The 26,519-nt window shown below is 48.7% G+C and overlaps 1 protein-coding gene across 1 annotated transcript in view; it reads right to left on the bottom strand.

Annotated features, from left to right (window-relative positions):
- Nucleotides 1-5,533: 5,533 nt before the first annotated feature.
- THBS4 (thrombospondin 4) overlaps nucleotides 5,534-26,519 on the bottom strand; it is a 44,405-nt gene continuing 23,419 nt past the window's right edge. Inside the window, exons 7-22 of the mRNA XM_059175338.1 lie at nucleotides 26,170-26,381; nucleotides 25,031-25,168; nucleotides 23,441-23,509; nucleotides 21,466-21,618; nucleotides 17,749-17,853; nucleotides 17,061-17,168; nucleotides 16,642-16,801; nucleotides 14,658-14,776; nucleotides 13,736-13,788; nucleotides 11,055-11,248; nucleotides 9,911-10,089; nucleotides 9,229-9,277; nucleotides 8,935-9,131; nucleotides 8,185-8,357; nucleotides 6,293-6,432; nucleotides 5,534-5,760 (exon numbers count right to left, since the gene is read on the bottom strand). Coding sequence (XP_059031321.1) covers nucleotides 5,699-5,760; nucleotides 6,293-6,432; nucleotides 8,185-8,357; nucleotides 8,935-9,131; nucleotides 9,229-9,277; nucleotides 9,911-10,089; nucleotides 11,055-11,248; nucleotides 13,736-13,788; nucleotides 14,658-14,776; nucleotides 16,642-16,801; nucleotides 17,061-17,168; nucleotides 17,749-17,853; nucleotides 21,466-21,618; nucleotides 23,441-23,509; nucleotides 25,031-25,168; nucleotides 26,170-26,381 — 2,111 coding nt within the window. The 3' untranslated portion in view covers nucleotides 5,534-5,698. The remainder of the gene's footprint in view (nucleotides 5,761-6,292; nucleotides 6,433-8,184; nucleotides 8,358-8,934; nucleotides 9,132-9,228; nucleotides 9,278-9,910; nucleotides 10,090-11,054; nucleotides 11,249-13,735; nucleotides 13,789-14,657; nucleotides 14,777-16,641; nucleotides 16,802-17,060; nucleotides 17,169-17,748; nucleotides 17,854-21,465; nucleotides 21,619-23,440; nucleotides 23,510-25,030; nucleotides 25,169-26,169; nucleotides 26,382-26,519) is intronic.

The raw sequence follows: 26,519 nt of genomic DNA, 5'->3' as shown, positions 1-26,519 counted from the left end.
AGCCTGCTTCCTCCTCTCTCTCTCTCTCCACCTGCCTCTCTGCCTACTTATGATCTCTGTCTAATAAATAAATAAAATCTTTAAAAAAATAAATAAAAATAAAAAATGTATTTATTTAAGTAATCTCTATACCCAACATGGGACTCAAACTCACAACTATGAGATCAAGAGTCCTGTGCTCTTCCAACTGAGCCAGCCAGGTGCCCCTTCAGTATTTTAAATATCACATATTCAGGGGTGCTTGGGTGGCTTGGTTGGTTAAATGACCTGAGTTGGGTTCAGCTCAGGATATGATCTCATGGGTTGAGAGATGGAGCCCCATCTTCCCCTCCCATGCTCAGCAGAGGGTCTGCTTGAGATTCTCTCCCTCTGCCCCCCACAACGTGCATTCACTCACTCTCATACTCTCTATAATAAGTAAATCTAAAAAAAAAAAAAAATACACACTATATATTCAAAGACAGTTCTTAAACACTACACAACAATACTAGGATAGTGGGTTTAGTGTCTCTATACTTAATTTTAAGTTTTCTCAGGAGTAAAAAAACCCTGACCCATTAAGGAAACTACTGTCTCAAGAAATTTAGGGTAAGCTTCTCGGTGGACTAAGGTTATTTATTAGCCAAAGATGTAGGCAAGGATGTAGGATATGGAGCTGGGGACACTGCAGGGGATTTTGTTCATAACTTTGAAAGGAAGGCTGACTGCTCATAAACCCAGTGATTTTAGGGACCCTAAGTATATGGCCTTTTACAAGAGTACCTCACACCTTACTCCCCTTGATTCGTATCATCAATGACCTAGTTCTCTAGTTTCTTCCAGACCAGATTCTTTTTAGCTGTATCAGTATATTTATTCCAAGTTATCTTTCTAGTCTGGGTCATAAAGAATGCTTATAGATACTTAAATAATGGGTGACTGGATTCTGTATCTCTCTCATTCTCTTTCATTCCATAGCCCAGCATTAAAATTAATCTGAGGACAGTCACCCATAATAGTTCTCAGATATAGAGATAATAACCTGGAAGAAGAGGAGGAAGAGCTTCCCTTTTGTTGGATGAAGGCAAAATGTGCTCTTTTTTTCTCTCTGCCCCTGCTTTCATTGCCCCTGGGCCTTCTCCTCATGGCATCAGTGTCCTCCTCCTGCCCGAGGAGTTCTCCCCACATCCTGTGGGAGTCTCTCCTGGTATGGTCTTCCCCACAGCGACATCCTTCTTGTTTTCCCCATCACTCCTCCCTCCCTCCCTCAGGACCCTTGGTCTCAATGAACAGTCAGGAGGAAGATAGCTAATAGAATGAGTTAATCCTAGTTGGTGAGTGAGGGTTGCTCCAACTCTTAATAAGATTCAAATGAAGACCTTAATAACATGAATAGAACTCAGAGAAACTGGAGTTTCTGCGCTAGGGTTGGGTATAAACATTGAAAAGTCCTGGTTTCAGGATGGGGGAGAGGGGCCCACACAGGCCAGTCTGTTCTCATACTGTGTGGCTGGTATCGGGCTAGACTTTCTCAAGTGTTTCCTGATTCTCACAAAATTTTCCACTTCTCCCCCCTTTTTTAATTTAGTCTATTTGACATGTAATGTGTACATTTAAGCATTATGACTTGTTAATTGGAGACCTTAGTAATAGAAGATTGCCATTGTAGTGATATTTAGCACTTCTATCATGTTATGTAATTATTCTTTCCTTTTGGCAGTTGGGATAATTAAGTTTTAGTCCCTTAGTAGTTTGATGATTGTAGCACAATACTGTCTATACTCATTATACTATACTTCAGATCTCTGTGACTTATTTACTACTACTTATTTGCAAGTTTGTACTCTTAAACACCATCAATCTTATCCCCCCCACCCCCATCCTTTGGCAAGTACCATTTTACTCTGTGTTTTGGGAGTTTGATGTTTTTAGGTTCCACATGTAAGTGATATCATATGTAAGTACTTCTCTTTCTCTGACTTATCTCGCTTAGAATATTGTGCTCAAGGTCCGTCATATTGTGGCAAATGGCAGGATTTTCTCCTTTCTTGGGGCTGAACGATATTCCATTGTGGATATTTACCACACCCTTTCCATCCTCTCATCCACTGACGGGCATTCAGGTTGTTTCCATATCTTGGCCACTGTGACTAATGCTGTGGTAAACATGGGGGCGCAGATACCAGGTTGGGCTCCTGTTTTCCTTTCCTTTGGGTATATGCCCGGAAGCAGAAATGCTTGGATGGTATGGTAGACCTATTTTTAATTTTTTGAGGAAACTTGATATTGGTTTTCATAGTGATTGGACCAGTTTACTTTCTCGCCAACAGTGTAAAAGGGTTCCCTTTTCATCAGATCCTCATCAGCCCCTGCTGATTCTTGTCACCCTTGGTGAAGTTGCCTGAGGGTCTTTCATGGGCCTATTGGCCATTTTGATGTCCTCTTTGGAAAACTCTTTACTTCTTCTGTCCACTTTATTTTTTTATTTTATTTATTTTTTTTAAAAGATTTTATTTATTTGACAGAAATCACAAGTAGTCAGAGAGGCAGGCAGAGAGAGAGAGAGGGAAGCAGGCTCCCTGCTGAGCAGAGATCCCGATGCGGGACTCGATCCCAGGACCCTGAGATCATGACCTGAGCCGAAGGCAGTGGCTTAACCCACTGAGCCACCCAGGTGCCCCTTCTGTCCACTTTAAAATCAGATTTTTAAAATTATTGAGTAGTATGATTCTTTATATGTATTGAATATTAACCCCTTATCTGATATACGGTCTGCAGAATTTTTCTCTCGTTCTGTAGGTTGTCTTTTCATTCAGTTTCTTTTCCTGTGCAAAAGTTTTTGAGATTCATGTAGTTCTTTATTTTATTTTTTTTTTTAAAGATTTTATTTATTTATTTGACAGAAGAGAGATCAGAAGCAGGCAGAGAGAGAGGAGGAAGCAGGCTCCCTGCTGAGCAGAGAGCCCGATGTGGGGCTCGATCCCAGGACCCTGCGATCATGACCCGAGCTGAAGGCAGCGGCTTAACCCACTGAGCCACCCAGGTGCCCCAGATTCATGTAGTTCTGTTGCTGACTTTTGCTTTTGCTGTTTGTGCTCTTGGCATCATATTAAAAAAAATAATTGCCAAGACCACTGTCAAGAAGCTTTTTCTGTATATTTTTTCTGATACTTCCCCATTTTGAATCTTTTTAAAAGATTTATTTATTTTAGAGAAAGTGTGTGTATGGGAACAGAGGGAGAGGGGTAGCAGACTCCCTGCTCAGCTAGGGGCCTGTCACCTGTTCGTTGAGGGGCTGGGATTTCAAGACCCTGAGATCATGACCTGAGTTGAAATCAAGAGTTGGCCACTTGACCAATGGAGTCACCCAGTTGCCCCAGCAATTCTCCATTTAAATAAAAAGTTTTCTGAAAGTTTCAAACTTTCTACACCAATTTCCAAGATATTGAGGAGGGATGACTAGAAGACAAGATAGTGTACCCACCCAGTTGTGTGTTGGTAAATGTTTGACGATCAGCTCTCTGGTGCCCTGCTTTGTAGTGTTTGCCAATTTCTGTGGTGTAAATATTTTTACCATGGCTAATTTCAGGCTATCAACAGCTTGACAACTAGCTCAAAAAATTCCTCAAAACTTGATGGCTGGCTCTCATGAGCTGTAAGTGCGGGCTTCAGCACGTCACTGGATCTGTCTGCTCTCTGCATGTAATGACTTTTGTCCTCCCAACAATGTAATAAGCTTTCTAAGGGATGCAATTAGATTCTTGATCTCCAGCAGGCTGATGATACTAGCAGGATTAAGGAAACTTTCCTTTGGATATGCTGCTTTCTCAGAGCAATGGCAGAGCTCATGGTGGGGAGACTTGAGGGTGGGGAGGGCACAGAAAGGCTGCCTCCTCTTTCCACCAGCCTCAGGAAGGAGCGAACATGGGAGCCATAGGATGGTTTCGATAAGGAAACCAGGCTCACTGCATGTCAGATCAAGATACTGTAAGAATTCATCTCAGATTCACATCCAGAGCTGATCAACACAACCTCCCCCTAGAGATGAACATATTTCCGGCCCAGGATCTGGTATGTACTTCAATGATGAGAATGAAATCTCTCAAGAAGTAGATCTGTGGTTTTCATCAGACTGCTTAGGAAAGTGCCAGAGACTCAGTGAAAGGGCATTATTATATATGCTGCCAAAAGCATTATTATATATGCTGCACAGTAAAAGGGCATTAAAATGGCTACAAAGGTCTAACCTAACGGTACTATTGATACAGTGGGTGGAAGAGCTCCTAGAGTCCCTAAGCGCTCAGAAATAACCTTCCAGGGAGATACAAAAATTGAGGAAAAGGAGAAGATCGAAAGAGATCTCCAACCAAGTGAACTTGTCCTCCTAAGGTTTTTTGGAATTGGGAAAGACTTGTAGATATAGAACCACAGACTGGGAAAAACCCTTGAGAGCAACATGGCACAGAAATCCTTGGAAGGCAGGTCCTGGAGCAGAATCCCCCTGGGAGACTAGACAGTGTCCATGGAGGGAATGGTTGTAGGCCTGAATTCGGGCCACTCACCGAAAACCTTGATGTGGGAGATCAAATGTTCTGCATTATGAGGCAACATCTGTCTGTTGGGTTTACATGTGTGGGTAGATACTGCGAAACCCTCTGTATCTCTCATTGGTCATGCGTCTGCCCTTGTATTTTCTGCCTACTGAAATCATGCTCCAACTGTGGTGACCGCGTCTCTCCTTTATTTAGGATTCACGAGACCTCCGGGAATTGGGGAATAGAGGGATGGTTTACTACCCAGCAATATTCTTTGAAGGAGAATTCTTAGGGAATTTGTAAAAACTTGCCAGGCTCTTTGCCTTACAAACGGAATGGTAGAAGGCTAGTGTAGAGATGAGGCACGTCTCTGTACCACACTCATGGGATGTCAGGGAGACCATCATGGTTGGAGCACATATTGCGAGGAGCTGTTTGAGTTGTAGGAGGGATTACAGGCTCCATCTGCACTGCTGTCTCATAACTTAAGAGGCGGCCAGCCCACCAGCCAGCAAACGCTTACTGGGTATTTACTACATCCAGGTACTAAGCTGGGCGTGGGGGATATGGATGACAGTAAGACAGGGTCCTTTAGCTCAGTAAGTTTGCCTTCCACTAGGGGGAGCCAAATCTACAAGCATAACAGGCACTGAAGGTGCTGGTGTGGAAGGTGTGTGTGGAGTGGGGGAGGGGGTCAGAAAAGATTGAACAAATTTGCTCCAGGATTGGTCAGGAAATGTCTTCTCGGGGAAGGCTCCCCTGAGCAGGTGTTTTTGAGGCTCCTTCCCCAGAAGAAGGAAGCTGCTGATGGCACTGTTAGCCTTTCCTGTGAAGGGAAGCTGGGGTGACCACAGAGATCTCTGGTGTGAGACTTCTGACTCACACACTTGCTCAGTCTCAAGGACTGACCCAGTCTGAACAACGAAAAAGATGCCCCTTCAAGTTCAACGTGCATCCCTCCGAGAACAACACACACACCCTCAAAGCCTGAGCCACACGTAAGCAATATCTGAGTAACATGGTTTTTAGAAATTATCTCTTCTTTATTGCCACATTCATATAAAAAGTTTTACATATCTGGACTGGTAAAAAGAAAGCCACGGTGTATATAAAAAAAGTTGTAGGAAGTTAAAAAATATAGGGCTTTAGTGTTTGGAAAAGCATTTACGGACTGCCTCCTTGGTTTAATTATCCAGGCGATCGAAATTCTGGGTTTGAAACTCTTGGAAGTCCTCTGGGATGGTGTCTGGAAACAAGAACAGGCACAGAGGGTTAGGAAGGCTCCTTCCACCGGGATCCTGGTCTATCTCGTGCTGTGCAAGCGTCCTGTAGGGGTCGCTGTTAGCCCGAGCAACAGGCCCCAGAAGGCTCCACAGCCATTTTCTACCTCCGGCTGCTTTGCAAATTGTTGGCTTAAAGCCCAGGAGTGCTCATTCACAGGCCTAAAGGAAATTAGCAGGCAGAATGGATTTTGAGTGTGATTATGTTTGAGCCATAAGAAAATAAAGGCTGCCTGTAAATTAAATCTGACTGAATTTCTCACTGAACCCCCAAATCCTAAGCCAAGCAGTTAAATTCTATGGGTCTCAATTTCCTCATCTATCAAATAGGAAAAAATAAATCTATCATTTGCTTCAGTTACACAGAGATGGTTACATGTTAATGAATACAGGGCACGGGCTTTGGGCTTCTGGGAGGAAAATGTGCTATAAACATAAGGTGGTGTTACTTGATGGATTCTAATTCTGATATTGTATAGTAACGAGAATGTACGTTACCATTGCAGCGATACTTGAGGTTGGACCAAATGATGTTTTCTTGGGAGAAGCAGAACACGCCAAGCCTGCCTCCACGCATGGTGGTGTCTATGGTGACCCCAGAGTCAGCCACCAACTCGGAGCCTTCATAAAATCGCACTCTGCAGACAACACAGCCCAAGCCAGTCACCAGGAAACTCACACCGAGGTCAAGGTCAGACCTACTTCTTTGCTGCTTCATAATCCATTTTCACAGGCCTCAATTGTGCTCTAGCTGTTGCCCCTTCCCTACTAGATTGGGAGCTCCACATGGTCAAGCACTGTATGTTCATGCCCGCCAAAATTCTTGGTCTCCAAAGGTCCAACATGATGTTGGGCATATAAACTCGATGGGTACCTGCTGCAGAGTTACACCACACTATGACCTAGGACCAAGAGTCTTGGTGACCTCACTGTCCTTTGGGTTACCTTGTCTAGACATCATGCTTCACAACCACTGCTTTTCCTTTGTTCTGAATGACAGAATCTGCTGGAATCTCAGAATAGTGATCCTGGTCGGGGGGCAGTAGCACTCCCTAAAAACAGGTTTTAGAAATTTGTGGGGACATTTCTGGCTGTTTCTTTGGCATTTTATGATAGAAGCCAGGGATGCTGAAGGGCTTACAAGGCCCTGGAGAGAACAAAAGCTTGTCTTGCAAGCTGTATGCATTTGGAGAGTTCCTCCAGACACTTGCGTAGGTGAAGAGCCTGTTTATAATTATCTGGACCTAGAACCTAACTTCCTTATACTTGTGAACATCAGGTATTTTCTGCACTGCTTTAATATATACTGAATTTTCTGGGGTAAATTGAGAAATGATGGAACACTTTGTTTTGCGTAAAAAGAGCTGTTCTCCCTTTTAGACCTTAAGTCACCAGCAGAACAATTTGCATTAGAATGTCGCTGCCTCCATTTCATGTCATGGAGTCATGGTGTCTAGGCACTGGCGTGATTTTGTTATACATTCTTATTTGTCTGTTATAGGGGTTAGGGATCAGATTGTATTTTCTACAGTTTCATTCTGGGACAGAAAAGGAGGCCCTAGCCTTCACAGGGCTGAGACCACGATCATCTATCTCCCTGTGTGACAAACAGTACATTGGACTTAATGTCTCACAGAAGAAGAAAACGTGAACTAGCGGTCCTGATTGTTTTTCCAGGAGGCTGCCTTCCTGCCCTGGTCAGGAGACCATGATGAGTACTCCTTCCTCAGTGTGCTACGTCAGAGGCCTCCGTGTTGATCTGCAAGTCTGAGGACTGAGAGTAAGTACATGGTCTCAGTTTCAAGGATGCAGCCTAAGCCATCCGCGGCTGCTGAGAATAGTTTTGAGTGTTTTTCAATCGTTCTAGAGGGAAAGGAGGCAGATTGTGTGGGCTCCCAGGAAAATTAGTTCCTGCCCCATGTGGGAAGGCCTGGCAGCGAGGAGAACAAGGTAAAATGAGATCCTGGCATGGCCTTCACGGTGTTTCTAGTCCAGCAGGGAAGGACCATAGGGACTCATGGCAGTGCACCGTGACCTCTTCATGAATAAGCTGCCATCCAGGGCAGGGGTGGAGGGGAGGCTGAACCCCATCTCCCCCACACTGGTCGGCATGGCAGAAAGGGGAGCATCAGTTGGGCACCTCCATCCTCCAATGCTGAGAACCCCGCCCCTGCCCTGCTGTGGAGAAGGTCCCTCTACCCTCAGCTTGGCCCTAATGTCCATGTGGTTGGTTTGGGCTTGGGTGTCTCCTTCCCACTTCTTTGCTGGGAGCTGTAGCCAGACATCTCGGCAGTCCTGGAGGCCATCCTGGGTCAGCCCTGTGATGCAGGAGTTGGGTGGGGGGGAGCTTTGCTTCCTCTGCCTGGTGAGGAGCTGTGTCCTGCACGTACCTGATGTAGCCCACCTGGGGCCTGTGCTGCAGGAACCAGCGGTAGGAGACCTTATCCTTCCAGCCCACGTTCCTTGAGTCCTTCCATAGCAGCCGGACCTGGTCACTGGTGTCCCCCGTGTGCCACAGGGAGTTGCGGAGATGCTCCCCGGGGCCCGTCTTAGACTTCACAGCCTGAAAAGGATATAGGCAAGGTTCTGGAACAGAAGGCACAGCCCACCCATCCTGGGTCCGTCGGGTGCTGACTTCATGGTTATGATCTGGCTGCCTTGGATCTGGATGAAAGCATAAACACTTAAATGCCCTTTCTACTGAGGTCACCCTTAGTCCTTGAGTCATTAACACTAGCTGACACCCCATTAACCCATTCCATGTTTTTCCTGCTGTGAATCCCTTGCTCCCCACATCTGTCCAATGAGTGCTCAAAAGGCTGCCTTTTCTCCCAGCAGGAGTGACAGAGGTAGCATCTCTAGACCGAGCTGGCCCTAGCGCAGGAACAGATGAGCCAGTTTCTGGCAGTGTGCACCTGCTGACATGTCCCCAGAGTCCCCCCAACTCCCCGTCAGTCACCCAGAGGTTAAGATGTGGCTTGTATGAAGGAATGAAGGCAAGGCCCTGGGTGGGCCCTGCCCTGAACTCAAGCATAAACACCTCAGTTTCACAGATGAACTAAATGCCCTATGGAAGAACAGGACTTATAAGGAGGGTGAAGGGCTCCGAGGGGAGATGACTGACTGAGAACCGTGGCTACCTTAAGCTGGATGCCAGGCTCGGCGACAGCCCGGAATGGCGTAGCTTGCCAGTACGTCTGCTCTGTCTGCTTCCACATGACCACATAGAAGCTGGAGCTGTCTTGGTAACCGAAGATGAAGCCGGCATAGTCGTCGTCTGTCTGGGTGTTCACATGGAAGGTCCCTTCAAAGTCAACTCCGTTAAATGCCGTGTACCCTGGAGGGATCAGAAGCAGGTCAGAAGAGCAGACCAGCCCCGGAAGGAGCTGCAATGACTGGATTCTAGCGACGGGGTACAGAGGACCTGGACCTACCCACTGCCAGGCCGGGGTCGCTGTTCATGGTCTGCACAATCTCCATGCCCTGCAGAGATAGTGGAAGGAGTTAAGGGCCACCGCAGAGGGTGGAGAAGCTTGAGGAAGCCCAGGGCCTCCGGCGCGCTAGGGAGTGGTCAGCGAGCTCTGACCTCCACACAAAGATGCATTATATGAGCAACTGCTCTACCTCGTTCTGTGCTCCAAGAAACCACAGACTTGTGAGGGGAAAAGAAAATGCGGAACAGAAAGAATTTTGCTAGAACTGTAATGAAGGGTCTGCTGGATCCGCTTCATTTGGGGAGAACATACGCTTCTGATGAACGTGACTGGCTCGGTGACCCTAAAGTGTCTCAGCCTCTCTGTGCTAGTCTGGTAGCCTGCTGTAGTCTGACGAGGAGGATGTGTGTGGGGGGGTGGTCTTTGGGAGAGTGCACGAGCACAGCTCTAGGGCCTGCCTGGAGCCCCATCCCAGCGTGCTCCGCCACACCCTGCGGTGCTCCCCTGAGCCGGCATCACAGACAGGTGCGGCTCTGTCTCCCATGTGAGCCGGCGCTAGTAGCCGTGCTCGGTCACAGGGCTACGGGGAGGAGTCTCTGCAGCCCGGGTCGGTGCCCCCTCCCACGTTACCTGTCCCCTCGCAGAAGGGCTGTGCTGAGAGGCACCACCGCATGGCACGTACCTGGTTCAGGACCACCCAGTTGGGATCGATCTGGGCATCCCCTTCGGGGTCCAGGACCACAGTCTGGTAGGCTCTAAAGTCGGTCAGGGTGACCTCTGCATTCTCCGGGCAGACGTCGATCCGATCGATAACCTGGTCCTGGTCAAAGTCTGTCTCGCAGATGTCTCCCACACCGTCGCCTGAGTGGGGTGGGAGGACGGGAGCCGGCTGCCACCCACACACCCCACTGCTCCTTGACAGAGACAGGGCTGGGCCAGGAGCTGAAGGGAACCCGGGCCCCACCCAGCAGACGGTTTTCAGTGCGGGCAGAAGAGCCCAGAATCAGCTATGTCCGTGGTGGCCCTGGGCCCCACCCTGGGGTCTATATGGTGGGCTGGTGAACCCCACTGTGTGTGACCGAAAGAACTTCCTGGGGGCAGAGTGGAAGGCAACTGTTCAAAGCTGATAAGAAACCCTGCAGGTTCTCTGAGGAGACCGGTGTTCACGGACTGGTGGATCTTAAGGCTGACCTTACATAAGCAAGTGCCCCTAGCACTTTCTCTAGAGCATATGAATAACAGGGGAATTATTGTCACCAGAGTGCTTCTAAGACCATGATTTCTAGACCATGATTTCTACTGATCCTTGGGATGAATCTGGCTTGTGGTAGGTTTTGTTCAGCTGACATGGTATTAAAATACGTGAATTAAATACTGTCCAGCTGTGGGTGGACATGCCCTCACCAGCTCACTATGGTCCTCACTGCTGTGTCCTGTCTCTGGCTTTGCACGTGCTTTTCCCTATCGGCCCGGCCCCGCAGCACTCTTTGGGAGCCGGTCTAAGCCAGTTGCTGCCATGCCCTTCTCTTTGCCCTGCTCCTTCTCTGTGACTCCTGGGGGAAAGCAGCAGGCAAGATGGTGGAGCAGTTGCCCAGGGCCCTTGAGTGGGAGCATGTGGCTGCTTCCCTGTCCCATGTGACCGCATTCCAGAGCTGCTCTGAAGCCGCAAAGCAGCTCTTCTCTGAAGAGTTAGAGAATGGTGTCTACTGGCCATCCACTATCCACAAAAGCTGTAGCTGCTTGGAGAAGCTCTGGGAGAGGCCTGACCGTGTGCCTAAGGGGCGCCTGGTGGGGGTCCCACACCATCCTGGGCTGGGCCCACTTACTGTTGCTGTCCTCCTGGGCTGGGTTAGGGACCAGCCGGCAGTTGTCCGGTCCAGGGGGCACCAGGTCTGGGATGCCATCATTGTCATCGTCGTCATCACACTCGTCCCCGATCCCATCCTTATCAGTGTCCAGCTGGGCACTGTTGATGACCGTGGGACAGTTGTCTGTGCTGTCCTGGTGCCCATCTCCATCACTGCGGGAGAAAGAAGAGAGGACGTGTGGCACCGGTGAGCAGACAACAGGGATAAGAAACAAAGGGTGTTTGGGGGCTTGTCTTTTGTCAAACCCGTTTGTCTTTAGACAAGCCTGGCCTCTGGGCCTCAGAGATCCTTTTTCTACTTCCCCATCTTGTTAAAACAAGTAGATCATATCCTACTTAAGTTAAAGGGTGATTCCTGATGTTGTGACCAGATGCTCCTCTCAGTCCCAGGGGACTCTGATCACTGCCACCCTCCCCCAACTCAGAGAACGTACAGTGTGAATCCTGGCTCAGCCACTTACCAGCGTGTGACCCCACTGTGGCTCAGTATCCTCATCTGTGAAACGGGCATAACCGAGCCTACCTCGTAGGGTTGTTATGAAGATTAAATGCTTATAAGAATTTTTCATGTCCCATTTGAATCTATGACGAAGCATGTCTATGTGCTGGCTCCTGGAAAGCCCTGCGGTGTTTTCTAGTCCTCTTTGCATTCCCTGCCCAGCAGACCCAAGGTGGTTCAGACCTGAATGCCACAGGGAGAATGACAGAGAGAAGGCGGCCACCCCTCCCGGAGAGGGGAACGTGGAGGCTGGGCTCACTCCTTCTCTCGAGCACTTCTCAGAACTCTTGTTCTCTGCCCACGTGACAATTGTTTGTTCTCCAGGCCTAACGGCCACCCAAGGATGAGTCTGCCCTGTCCCCAGAGGCTTCCCTGGGTTAATGGAGGCCTCCCACGGCTGCTCTGAATCAGAGCGGATGCTCCCTTCACCCCTTCACCTCTTCCTGTGGCCTCTCCCAGGCAAGGGGGAGGGAAGCTAGAGACGAGTCCAGGCCCCTCAGGCCCCGTTTCCCAGATGGGTCCCAGAGAAAAGGAGGCCCACCTGGATAAGCAGAAAATGACGCGGCTCCAACAGTGGAATGCCTGTGCCTATAGCAGGGCTGTTTTTTTTAAGGAAGATTGAGCTATTTCCATTAGAAGCCATTCTATAGAGCCTTGAACATTTTTTTGCAAAAACAAGCAGTTCCTGTCCTCCTCCTCAAGGTTCAAGTTTGTGGGTATTAAAATGGAGCAGAATGAGTCAGTTGTTTTAGACAAATATCTAGAGGCTGACAGGGTAGGATCTCTTGGAGATTCCTTGGATGGCAGTCAGGGCAAGAGGACCCGCCCCAGGGAAAATTCTTGATGTCCACCACTTAGGGGGATTTCAGGGTACCAGTCCCACCACCTTCGCAACAATGGTGACCTCCCATGTCAGACTCTGGTGCTGACTTGCCTCTCCTCACGCCACGGTAACAGTAACACAGCTACGGCTTGTTGCCGGTCACCCGAGGGCCAGCCTTCTGCTGGGAGCTTTACCTACTTTCTCGTTCATTTTTATCCAAGGCAGCAAGGCACATTTCATTCTCTCTACTTTGCAGAGGAAGAAATGGAGAGTGCACTTGAGAAGCACATTTTAAGTTCACTTGGCTCGCGTAGACTCGGCCTCAAGGACGCTGAGCGCGAGGACCGAGGTGGGGCTTGCTAGGAGCTGTCCTTTCATAGGGTTGGGCTCGGGAACCACTGTCTGTAGGGCACCCTGGGAGAGGCAGTTGGGAAGGGAATCCCTCCTTCTTCCTGCCCTGCCTTCCCAAATCCCTTACCTCTCACATCCCTGTCCTGCTACCTCCCTAAGCATTCCAGCTACAGATGAGAGGGGACTGAGCCCTTCTGACTGCAGGCGCCCTCAAGGCCGACGTGCTCTTGTCTACGTTCCTGGTGACGATCAGATCCTGGATCTGATCCAGCCCTGTGTCTTAATACAGGACTGTCTCCATGTGGGGCTAGGAGGGTTGACAAAACTCGCTTGCCCAGAACACTACCCCCCAAATAACAGATACAGAATGAGCAACTTCCAAGGACCATGAAATCCCGGCGCTCCCTCAGCCAACTGTCTATTCGGGGATCATGGGGAAGCCTTCCTGAGCTCAAAGAGTACAATAATAAAACCACTAACCCTATCAAATGCTTCTATGTAAGGGAAACTGTAATGTGCACTCTATCCATTAACTCCGTCTTCACAAAAGACCTATGAGCTACATGTCACTGTCATCCCCATTTTTCCGGTAAGCTTTCTGGGGCACAGAGACCAGTGACTTGCTTAAGCCTAGCCCATTTGTAAGTGAAGGGCCTGGGGTGTGCATCTAGCAAGTCCTCCAGACCCCAGCTCTGAAGCACGATGGCCCTCGGCCTCTCTTGTAATACAGTCTCACTCGCTGGAGTGCCCCGAGGCCCCTCCTGACCCTGTCACCCCGCTATGGAGAACTTTCAAAGAGGTGTGGTGACCCTGACCAGAGGCAGGGCTACTGTCCCACCAGTGGCTCAATCTCTCTCAATCTATTCAGAGAGATCCCAAAGCCAGGAAGCAGCAGCAAGCTCTGAAGGCTAAAATAGTCTCGAATTTTTCATCTGGCCCTGATGCAGCTGGGGTAAAAGGGTCCTACCTGTCCTGATTGGTGTCACAGGAGTCCCCAACCAGATCGTTATCCACATCAGACTGCAAAGAGAACAGAACATGTTATTTACCCCTGGGCCTTCATGGACAGAATGTTCCAGAGAAGGCAGACCTGGCCCTTCATCCCCGCATCTCAGGAATTATTTCTCTGGAATTGGGTTGGTGTAGAACTGCAAAAGGACAACACCATATTGGTGTAGGCACAATGCTGAATTGTCAAGAAAGCCTTCCAAAATATCAAGCCACATGGCGGGGCTGCCTACACACCAGATGAGCTGATTGGAGAGGGCGCCGGGGCAGGACGCTGGCAGGTGGAGACGTGCGACTCTGGCACGGGTCGGAGGGGAGCCGGCCAAAGGCCTGGGGACAAGGCAAACTGATTTTGCTTTGCTTCGGCATGTTGGAATTGAGCCAGAGAGGGAGTGAGTCACAGAGGGCAACAATGACGCCCCTCTCGCAGAGCTTTAAAAATACATGACACATCCTATCCAATTATCTAGACAGGAAGGAGGAGTAAGAAGGGAAACAACACGTCGCTGATTGAACTACATCTGAGGCATCCATACATGGGTCCTGTAGGACTTTGGGGTCTAAAAGGACACAAGGCTCCCAGTGGTTAGCCGCCATGTTGCATGTTCCTCTCAACAAACCCACAGGTTTGGGGCATCACTCAACTCCTTCTCCTCACCTCACGGGCAGTCTGCAACCTGTGAGACCTGCCCAGGAGGCCTCAGCACCCCCATGGCAGTCTTCCTAGAGCCTCCAGGCCAGAAGTATACAATCCCACCACCTTTGCTCAGGGAGGCACATGGCAACAGCAAGGAGCTGAGCTGGGATCTTTAAGAGTGTCTTAAAGACTCTTTGCACAGGGGAGCTCAGTCTGGAGTTTGAATCCCCCAAAAGCTACTCACCTGGTTAGGGTTGCTGACATCAGGACAGCTGTCACAGGCATCACCCACACCATCCGCATCCCTGTCCTGCTGGTCACGGTTGGGAACTCTTGGGCAGTTGTCCAGAATATTCTTTATTCCTGCAAGAAAGGAACACTTCCCTGAGTCAAGTGAATATTGCAGAGAGTCTTAGAACATGGACTTCTAGGCGCTAAGAGAGCAGGCCTGTACCCAGGCACTTGGGGAGTGACTTGTGCCTGGGCCATCATCCCAGAGCCACTACATTTCTCAGCAGTTATCTGCAAGTAACATCAAAGGATGGATTCTGAGAGACTTAACAATGAGGATGACCTGAGGCCTTTCCCAATGGAGTTTTAAGTTGTCCAAGATGTCAAGGGCTATCACTGCAACCAGATGAGGAGGTCACAAGGGCAAGGGCTTTTGCATACTTCTGGCCTGGAGGTTCTAGGAAGACTGCTACGGGGGCACTGAGGCCTCCTGGGTAGGACTCACCCTGGAGAGGGGCCTTGTTGGGGTGTGAGCAAAGACAGAGACCTGAGGGCAGGGGCGGCGGCGTACCAGAGCCAGGCCCACCATGTCCCTCTCTTCTCAGCTTTTGTCTCACCGCGTCCTTTCATATCAGCAGCCTGTCATTAGTCACGGCAGGAGTGGTATTTCTGTCACGGAAACTGGCAAATGCTGCAACTTGGGGCTTTTTTGTTTTGTTGAGCTGGTTTGCCACATACCACTGGATCTGGCCATCAGTCAGGCTTATAGAAGACGAAGTCGTGTTTCAGGGAGGCGTAGGTATTCTGGAGTGGGGGGGTTGTGTGGTGGTTGGGTGGGTGGAGGGAATGGGGTATATTTCTGGAAAGATTTTCCTTCAAGGCCCTTGTCATGTGAAATGTTTTTCACAAACGATGAGATCCAGTCTATACTTGAATGACAGTCATCTATGTGTTATGCAAATGATATGGGAACAAATGTCCTTTGGGGCACCCTGGTGGCTCAGTTGGTGAAACGGCTGCCTCTTGATTTCAGCTCAGGTCTCGATTTCAGGGTCTTGAGATCAAAGCCCCTAGTGGAGCTCAGGGGGGAGTCTGCTTGAGATTCTTCCTCTCCCCCTTCCCACCCCCTGCACTCTCCTTTTTCAAATAAATAAATAAATCTTAAAAAAGAAAAAAAAACCCAAACATGTCCTTCTTCACATCCAGAGAGGCTCCAGCGCTCACGCTGGGCTCCCGGGGGTGCCGTTCACACAGCCCACATTCGTGAAGGCCCCTTCAGTGGAGCCAGGAGCTGGGCACTGCAGCTCTCCTGCCCCCACCTTCTTCCCGGAATAGGCAGGACATGGACGCATCTCCCGGGAGACACCCGACTCTCTGCAGGAGCAGCCAGACCCAGCTGAAGCCTGCGACCCTGCTCGAGGCCCACTCATTCCACTCTCCACTTCCAGGGCTCTCGGGCATGGAGAGGATGCTGGAGGAGGTGGTGGGGGAGATATACTTTTTCTGGGAGGACAGAGGCCCTACAAAGACCCAGCCCTGAGAAGACACTGCTTAAAGGAATTCCTACAAAGCTTCTGGCAATGATGTAGCGTTCCAGAAACACTCAGAGTTAATAAATAGGGGAGTGGGTTATGGATCCTCCTTTATTGAAACAAGGGGTCCAGGGGCATGCGGGCTGCTTAGTTGGTTAAGTATATGGATCTCAATTTCAGCTCAGGTCATGATCTCCGGCTTGTGAGATTGAGCCCCGTGTCCGGCTCTGCACTGGGCATGAAGCCTGCTTAAACATTCTCCCTCTCCCTCTGCCTGTCCCCACCTCTCCCTCTCAAGGAAAAAAAAAAAAAAAAAAAGTAAACAGGTGGGCCAGACACAGATCACGGGGAACCACTCGGTGTGAGAGGCCTTCCGAGTTAGCAATTCTATTTCTGCTCCTAATAGAGAACAAGGGTAAAAGGACAAAGGAGTCCCAAATAAGAGACAAAGCAAGCCAGGCCCACCGTCTCCATCCATGTCATCATCACAGGCATCTCCTTTTCCATCCCCATCAGTGTCTTTCTGGTCATTATTCAGGACAGTCCGGCAGTTATCACAGGCGTCCCCAAAGATATCTTTGTCACTGTTCCTTTGGTCCACGTTGTGAGTCAGGACACAGTTATCCTAAAGGGTCAGAAGACCAAACACTCAGATTCTACAGAGTCCCTCCCAAGTCGCTGGTCCTGTGGTAGAGGCGGGTCAGCCAGCCTCCGTCCCTGTGGTCCCGCGCGGTCAGCGCTCAGGACAGAAAGTCACAATGCCACAGGGTCACAGGCGTGGAAATCAATGCTTGGGATGACCCGTGTAAACAGGTGATTTCACGGGCTTTCTTCCACCGTCCCTGGCATGTGGCACTTCCCTGACCCTCCCGACAAGCACGTACCTGCTCGTTGAGGATCCCATCTCCATCAGCGTCCTCGTCACAAGCGTCCCCGATGCCATCTCTATCTGCGTCTTCCTGGCCAGAGTTTGGCACATACTTGCAGTTGTCCTAGGGAGAAGAAACAGGGCTCAGAGAGACATCTACATCCGACTCGATTTTTCAATTTTATTGATGCATACGTTAAAAAAAACTCTAATATATGTGAAGCGCATGGTGATTATTTAACGTACATTTATATTGTGAAATGATTCCCACCGTGGAATTAACATGTCCCGCCCCTCACATACTGACCTTTTCTCCCCTTGAGAATGTTTAAGTTCTGCCCTTCCAGTGAACTTCAATTAGACAGTGTAGTGTTGTCAGTGAAAGTCACCATGTTACACACGACAGCCTCAGACCTTATTCATCTGATCACTGAAAGTCTTTACCCTTTTACCAACTTCTCCCTATGTCCCCCACCCTCATCTACCTCTGTCTTAAGTCCGAAAGGATTTCCAACCTCAATGCTGACGGCACCCACCTGACTTCACCTGGATGGCTGGCTGCCTTGGGATGTGTGAGAGGCAGCTATGTGAAAAATGCCATTTTCAGTGGAACCCATAGCATCTCTCCCCCAGAGAAGACAGGGCCCTGGTGGGTGCAGACCACCCATGGTGGGTGCAGTTTTTCTCCCGTGTGTCTCCCTTACCTTCTTGCAGTTCCTGGCAGAGCACGGCAGTTCTTCGTCAGGGTAACTGTCGATGTCCACATCCTTCCCGCAGATATAGCCATCACCAGCCCAGCCGACGCCACACTGTGAAGGTAAAGGCCAGCACATGCTCGGGGAGCTGAGGGGTGTGTGTATGTTGGGGGGGGGGGGGACTGACAAAGGCCACTGCTCTGAACCTGGGAATCCTTGCTCCCCAGTGCACAGCCCCAGAGGGAGGGCCCAGAGCTATATAGCGCTGCTGGGTAGGATCCTAAAATTATTATTTTTCAAATAGTCTAATGAATCAGAAGGTACAAAGGACATAGAGTGAAAACTCCTTCCCATTCCTGTTCCCTTGGCTTAGGCAATCCGTTCTTCCATATACCGTAAGAGATAACACAATGCAGACAGGCAGACAGACATTCTTTTCCGTCTTTGATCTTTTGACGCAATTGAGAGCCCATATATCCACCGTTCTTCACCTTATTTGAATCCATGAAACAAGATGGGATGGGAGGGAGACAAACCATAAGTGACTCTTCATCTCACAAAACAAACTGAGGGTTGCTGGGGGGAGGGGGTTTGGGAGAAGGGGGTGGGATTATGGACATTGGGGAGGGTATGTGCTTTGGTGAGTGCTGTGAAGTGTGTAAACCTGGTGATTCACAGACCTGTACCCCTGGGGATAAAAATATATGTTTATAAAAAAAAAAAAAAGAAGGGAATCTTTCTGCCCTTCAACGGACAAATGGATAAGGAAGATGTGGTCCATATACACTATGGAGTATTATGCCTCCATCAGAAAGGATGAATACCCAACTTTTGTAGCAACATGGACAGGACTGGAAGAGATTATGCTGAGTGAAATAAGTCAAACAGAGAGAGTCAATTATCATATGGTTTCACTTACTTGTGGAGCATAACAAATATCATGGAGGACATGGGGAGTTAGAGAGGAGAAGGGAGTTGGGGGAAATTGGAAGGGGAGGTAACCATGAGAGACTATGGACTCTGAAAAACAATCTGAGGGGAATGAAGTGGTGGGGGGTGGGAGGTTGGGGTACCATGTGATGGGTATTATAGAGGGCACAGATTGCATGGAGCACTGGGTGTGGTGCAAAAATAATGAATACTGTTATGCTGAAAATAAATAAATTTAATTAAGAAAAAAAAAATTAGCATCGTACCTTGGCGCTCTTTCTGTATCACTCCATGGAGGCTCACGCTGTTCTTTTTAATGGTCACAGACGCAGGATGCGTAAAGTGGTAGGCGTGTGCCTCCATGAAGTCACCCAGCGTTCTACGGGTAGCTGTCTGGTTTTTAAAAACCTTTTTCGCTATTGCCAACAATGCCACAACAAGGAATTCTAGTACATTTGTCCTTCCGCGCCTGTACTGGTTTCTCAGTGTGGAATTTCTGGTTCAATGGGTCTTTGTAATTTTGAGTTACTGTTGAAATGGTCTCCATGTGACTGTCTCATTTCCTCTCCCAGCAGAAACTCATGCGTGTGGCTTCTGTGGCACTTCCCTTGTCATTCTTGAACTACAGCCTTACCTCTGCACTTAACAGTATTCTAGATTAGTTGTCAACAACAACAGAAATAACTTTCCAAGGTGCTTTACCTCTATTCATGCTCTTTTAACAGGAAAGGACTCCCCCAGGTACAGTGTTGGGTTCTCTTTGTCCCTGGAGAAGTCTACCCAAGTACCCTGCCACCACCAGCCACTGCCAGCGTAAGAGGCATGAAGAGTTTTCCTCTATCAGATTGTATTACCATAGTGTCCACTCTATACAATGACACTACAAGGTCGCTGTGATCCTATTGGACCAGAGATGGCCAGGCTCTTGGGCAAGGATCACTGGCAAACCAGAGAGAAATAAAATGGTTCCCTCCACAGTGCCCTGGCATGAGGTGGGACTGGGAACTCAGCCCAGGACCAGGATAGGCGCCTGCAGGGGCGGGGCGGGGGGAGGCGGGGGCAGGCAGGACCCCAGGAACACAGAAGAGGAGGACCTGGAAAAGAGGAGGGAACCAGAAAGGCAGGGTGGGGGATAAAGCAGAGAGTCTGCGGAACAGAAACGGGGCCCAGGGAAAAGAAACGTTCCATGAATAAACGTTAAATTTCTTGGCCTTGCTAATCCGAGTGCAGTGATTGAAGACCAGGGACTTCCTGAGCAGCACGCTGCCTGTTCTCCATCATCCAGGCGCTCCTTCTGCAACCAGGGATTTAGAAGGCAGGAGGCCAAAGACGCCCCTCCCTATAGGGGCCCTATTTCCACTCAATTGCTTCAGCCAGCCGTCAGAAGGCCTGGAGAGCTCAGCCAAGGGGTATGGTCCTTGACTCATTTTAATGAAGGAAAAATTTCCTCTAGGAACAAATACATTTTTAATGAGCCATTTTCTGGCAGATTAAATTATTTTAGTAGTCACACCAAGTATATTAATCCTTTCCCATCTGTCGTTGTGCCTTATTACAAATGCAAAAACATATTAAGAGCCCCATCACCCACCATCCCAGGGAAGTCATTAATTTGTTCGCAGAAAATTAGGATTTTATACATAGATTCACCCTCGCCTCTCAATGGTAATAAACATGCCCAGGCAACTGGAATTAGGAAAACTGTGGGGTTTTCCCCTCTGACCCAGCTTGCTCCTTCATCAGGACGTTGTCACAGACTATCTGTGCCACCAGAGAGAACAGATGCTATTATTATATTTCTTTCTTTAACTTCGGCCTGATTCTTCGCATTTTCCCTATTTGAAAAGCAATATGCTTGCTGTGTAACATTTTGTGAGCCTAACGCTGAAGCAGCCTGTGTTCGAGGTAGAAAGAAGGGTCAGGAGATCAATGGGAACCTGCAGATCCCAGAACCAGAAGGGCCCCGCTGCCCAGGGCCTGGCCTAGCGGGAAGGCAGGCGAGGGCGAGCAGCGAGAGAGGCTGCTGTCTCAGCACCGTGAAGCCCTGAGGACCCTGGAGCCTGGGATTTGGGAGTGGAGGGCAGGCACAGGCCTGCTTCTTGACCTACGGCTCCTCACACCCCTGCCTGGCACGGCACCAGCATCAGCCTGTAACGGTCCCGCTCTCTCCCCAGCCGCCTCCTCCCCAGATGGGCTCCAGGGGAACAGAGAGGGAGGAGAGTGACCGTCCACTGAGCTATTCCTGAATCCGGGTGTAGGCGGACACGGAGTGGTGCCATTGGCCCCCTCCTGCTTCCTGAGGGGAGACAGCGGCCCTCGGAGAGTGTCTGGCAGCTCACCCCTTCACTGTCCCCTGCTGCCGGGAGTAATTCTGAGGACAGTTAGAAAGGATAGCAGCGTGCTCCTTAGTGACACAAACAAATAAGAGGGTGGATGGGAGGGAGGAAGAGGAGGTTCCTTCCCAGCTTGCTTCTCGCTTCTTGGCCCATTGCAGTGGGTGCCTGGAAATGGGGGGGTGCTCCCCTGCTGATGTGCCGGAGGATAGGGTGTCGACCCCCGGCCGAGAGAGAGAGAGAGAGAGAGAGAGAGAGAGAGAAAAGGCAATTGATGTGAAATGGACTTGAGACTGCTCTCCAGGAGCTCAGCGAACCCTGTGATGATTACAGTCTGTGCTTATCTCCACGGGAATGTTTTCACTTTTGAGCACTTTCTTCCGGGAAGCAAGCAGAACCCAGGCAGGGGAGGTATTTAAGATGGAGGACGAAAACCTGGTCAAGCAGGCGACAAACAACTCACCACACAGGTCACATCGCCGTGCCTCTCTTGGATGCACTGCGCATTCACGCTGCAAGGATTCAGCTCAGGATTTCGGCAGTTCCTTTCGGTTTTGCACCCCCTTGTCTGATCACCCGTGTACCCTGGTTTGCAGGGCCCACAGCGGTAAGATCCCTGCAGGGAGCAAAGATCAGACCGTGAGCCGCGGGCTCAGAACCATGAGCAAAGCTACCGCGATCGTGTTTGTTTTCACACGTACTCGATGATGCCGGGAAGACGCGACCTCCCCTGCCTGCCTCGCCTCCCCTGCCTGCCTCGCCGCGTGCATGTCCTAAGATTGTGGGAATGCAGAGGAAGATGCCACCAGCCTGGGAGTGGCAGCGAGCCACGCAGATGTGAGGGAGGCAGGCTGGAATGAACCACTGTCACTGGCCTGCCAGCTCCAGTGTGAGGACAAAAGGGGAAAGGACTGATGGCGCCCATGAAGCTCTGGGAGGTGGAGTGAGGATTTATTCTGGGAACAAGGGAGGTGGTTTGATTAAAAAGCAGGTTAGGGAGGAAGAAAAAGGTTGGTTTTTTTTTTTTTAACCATTCCTTTGGCTTTTTTACAACTGAGTGATGGAGAACAGGAGTGCAGAGAAATGTCAGTGGCCTTGCCCTGAGAATTCTCAACGAGCGAGGCGGCGCCTGCGGCCAGTGAGCTAGCTGTCGGCTCCACGGCAATGGTGCTGCCCAGGCCAGCCATGACTTCATGGTTTTTTAAAACAGCTTGACTGAGATCAAATTTACATTTCATGAATGACATCCGTGTAAAGTCTATAGCTCAAGGATTCTGGTCACAAGCAGCCTCCCACTTGCCACGGCCAAAGGGTGCTCTTTGGTGGCCCCTCCTGACCTGTCAGCCTCACGGGACGGCTCTGTGGGGCCAGGTCTCCCCTTTTCTTTACTCCTGCTCTTTTGCCTCTGCCCCTTCCTGAGGTTCGCTGGAGTTCTACTTTCTAGAGAGCTCTACCATCCGGTTTCCCTCCCCCAGGTGGTGTGAGTGATTCCCTTCAGGTCAGGGTCTCCCAAATCGATATCGGCACACGAGGTAAGACAGCCCAGGGGAGAAGCCCAGAAGCAACAGTAGCAGAGCGTGTGGATGAGAACACAGGCTCTGTGGCCAGACCGGAAGCCTTAGGAGATGGTAGGCCTGGGCCCCGTTACCTTCCCACAGCTCAGCATCATCAACTCTAAAATGGGAATAATAGTGCCTAGAGACAAAATGGTTGTCAAGATTCAAATATGTGATTTGTTATTTATAAAATGTTTTTACATACAAGGCAACTAGGAACCTAGAGATGGGATAACTTTCCCATGGACCTCAAGTGGGAAGCCGCCATTTTGTCATGGACTCAGTGGCTCTCTTGTGGACAGTTTATTGGGCCACACCTCTATCCTGCAATCAGTGGACAAGAACTTTCAGAAATATACATATATTTCTGAATATATACCAGAATATACATTTTGGACCCCCCCCCCCCAAGGGCTAAGCATTTTAATACAAATGACTTTTGAAAAGATTCCTAAAAATAATGAATACTCTTTGGGGATTGTGTCATCACCAATACAATGCATATTCTGAATCATATAAACTCAGAAGATCTTCACGTTTTTAAAATACAAGACCAATGGTTTACTCAATAAATTTTTTTCTGAAAGCCTAACATGGCAACTTCAATTAAAGTCTGGCACTTATAAAAATTTTTTTATATAAAAAATTTCTTATATATAAAATTTATATATAAATTATTATAAATTCTTACATATAGAAATTACTTATAAGATTATTCTTACATGGAAAGCTCTTTTTCAATATGAACTTTTATCTTCATATGCCAATCAGATATATTGTGCCCATCTGTTCTATGTGTGTTTTGGGGTTATGATTTATAAACATACACTTGTTTCAATAACTGGTCTGCTTTGATAACATCCTCCATGAAAAAATACTTACCAAAGTGTTAATACAGATAGAATTGAGAACACATGCTCCATTTCGACACTCATCAACGTCGGTGCAGACCTAGTGCAGGAAAGTTCAAAGAGATACTCTGTTTAAGCAGAAATGCAAATAAATTTTGCTTTGTTTTGATAGATTTGTGTGAAGGCATGGGATTTCAGGTACAATGCTAAGAGGAGCATCATTTTAGCCACCTTCTTGTGTTTGTATCACTCTGTACCTAACCCAATTTCAAGTGATAGCTGCTGATCTGGTATTTCACAAGAAGTATGGTGTTGACATTAGCCAGGGCCCTGGGGATTTTCCTACTCCAGGGCTAATTTTTCTGTTAATTTTCTGGCTTCTATTCCCACATTATATGTGTAACATAGATTTGAAGCTCCTAGCAGCATACTGTACAACCCTGAAGCTTTGATTTGTTGTGGGAAATTTCCCTTTTTGTCGACCATGTCCCAGAGATGACATCCAGCTTCCTTGTCACTTGCGAGGGCTAGCAGTTTTCTCATCTCCTTCTAACAGGTAGGGTAGCTCTTTGAGACTGTGTCTTTCTGCAGGGGCATTAGGACTTTCCCAAGGTGTGCATAGATGCTTAAACCCCAGAGCCCCACTCCTAGAGCCGACACCCAGTTCCCATGTCCCATGAACTTGAATTTGTTAGGCTGTGGCGAGCTGACTCTCTTCTACTTCAGTTCCGTCTACCACACTGCTGGAAATCTTACTAGCGCACGTAAAGCACTGACTATTTCGTTTTGTCTATTTTCCTTGGTTTGGTCTTGGAGATTTTGTCTTTAGAAGAGAAGAAGAAAAACTCTGGGTCATTACTCTAACGGCTTCTTGTCACTCCTATGTGTCCAGCTTGCCTCCTTTTTCTAGTCTAAAAAACGATGCCCTCTAGCGTCCTTTGATAGGCAGCTAGAAAATAACGAACCCTTGCCCTTCTTCAATCTAATAATTGCGCTAAGGTAGTAAAATATATTTATAGACCAACCATTTTCAAGGGCTGAAAACATCAAAAAGAATTTCACAGTCAGTCAGTTAAATAACAGCCACGATATAGTAGAACATTTAGAAATAAATGGAGACTGTCACAAAGTGCTCAAGTGCTTTATGGCAATTTATAGCTTATAAAGAAGGGGGTTTCCTCAGGGGATTATTTCTACTCTTGAATTCCTCTCATCTCTGAAACAGCTTCTTATCAGCCACAGTGACTCTATAAAAGTGACCTAATTTTTCAAAGCTTTTATTTGTTTCCCTGATTCTCAAGTTATTCTGTGGGACAAAATGTTCAATGGCTAGCAGAAGAGGCTGGAAATCTTGCCGTGTGTTTAGTATTACCTCACTCACTGTTCTCCTAGTGATGCTCTATTATCCTGACTTAACGGCTTCCTTCCTACTAGACATGATGAACATAATTGCTCAGAAATGAGCGGAAAGCGTCCTCATTTGCCCGCAGGGCCCTGTGACATTCCACGTGGCACTGACTGTTCAAAGAGGTTATAATGAAAGAGGTGGGAACAAACCAAAGTTTTTCAGTTGGTAATTCAGATTAAAAAAATGAATAGAAAGACCATCACTTCAGCCCACCTGCTTGTTTGACTTGGCGGAACTGATGCCGACACCCTGTACTACGGGCCCAGTGAAGCCCACCGGGCAGGCCTCACACCGGAAGCCGGGAGCCAAGTTCACACAGCGCACGCCTGGGTAGCAGGGATGGTATTTGCACTGGAAAGGAAAACAAAACAAAAAAAATAATAAACAAAACAAAACACAAAACAAAAATAAAAAACAAAGTCTTTAGCGTCACAGGGAAAACACAAACTTTCATTCATCCACTCGGATGTGATTCTTTGCCTAACCGTCCATTAGTTGGTGCCCAAAGTAGTAAAAGGAAATAAAAGCTTCTTATTTCATCGTTACCCACAGAATCCCAGACACACACAGGATGAGGTTACATTTCAGTGGGCTTTGCTGAACCACGGGAGAATGGCACGGCCAAGTGAAAAGGTCCTTCATGATCACCAGTCTACCTCCCAGTGTCAATTCCCTGATATTCTACCTTGTAATAGAAAAATCGCCACGAAAGGACAGTGCTCCGGGACCACTTGTTAGCTGGCTGTTAGAGGAATCCAAACACACTACTGGGCCAACTTCTCCACTGAAGGGATCCAGAGAAGACCGAGCCAGAGCACTCGTGTCTTTGTAAGATGTGGTCTACCGGGGCTGTGCCTGCCTTCATGTCCTCTCAAGTCCACAGCTCTTCCAAAGCTCTCTGTGGAGTCTAGGAGACTGGTTTTGTGTTTTTTTTTTCCTAACCACTTCAACTAATGTAAAAAACATGACCACTTCCTGCACTTTCAAAAAGACGAAAATTCCAGCTCACGGATAGAAACCAGATGCAGTTCTGTGACACATGCACAATGATTCTCCAATTGAGGGATTACTACAGACCATCTTAATTGCTTACTACCGAGGAGGTAATTAGCCCAGTCCTACCATGAGCCTGCAGAGCTCTGTGTGTGTGTGTGTGTGTGCATCACGTCTACTATGTCCCCCTGCTCTCGGTCGCTCGTGCTCTCTCAGGGTTCACAAGGGTGTAGTTGTTATGTCACCTGGAGGACACCCCAAGTCCTCCACCTTGCTGGAGGACACCCCAGGACAGCCACCTGGCTGCAGGGTGTCCAAGACACTTAGGGAGCCCCCACCCCATCGAGGTGAACTGTTACCTCATCGATATCAGAACATGTGACCCCGTTTCCTGTGTAGCCGTCAGGGCAGGGCCCACACTGGAAGCCATCTCTGGTGTCCATACAGCGGACGCCGCGGAAACACGAGTTGGAGTCACAGCGACGCACGGGTGGTATCGGGGGTGTCGGGGGGGCGGGGGGCGCTGGGGGCATCAGTGTGTTTGGGGTTGGAGACTGAAAGCTGAGTGGACCTAGAGAAAAGCAATAATCCGTAGACCTACTGACCACCAGCAAAACACACACAGCTGATACAAAACAAAGTTTGGTTTCCCAACAAGCCCTCCCTTCCCTCCAACTTGGTGCCAACCATCCAGAAGCCACCATCAGTG

This window comes from Mustela lutreola, chromosome 5, assembly GCF_030435805.1.
Source record: "Mustela lutreola isolate mMusLut2 chromosome 5, mMusLut2.pri, whole genome shotgun sequence".
In the NCBI taxonomy this organism is placed as follows: Eukaryota; Metazoa; Chordata; class Mammalia; order Carnivora; family Mustelidae; genus Mustela; species Mustela lutreola.
This window is presented reverse-complemented; position numbering and strand designations above follow the sequence as displayed.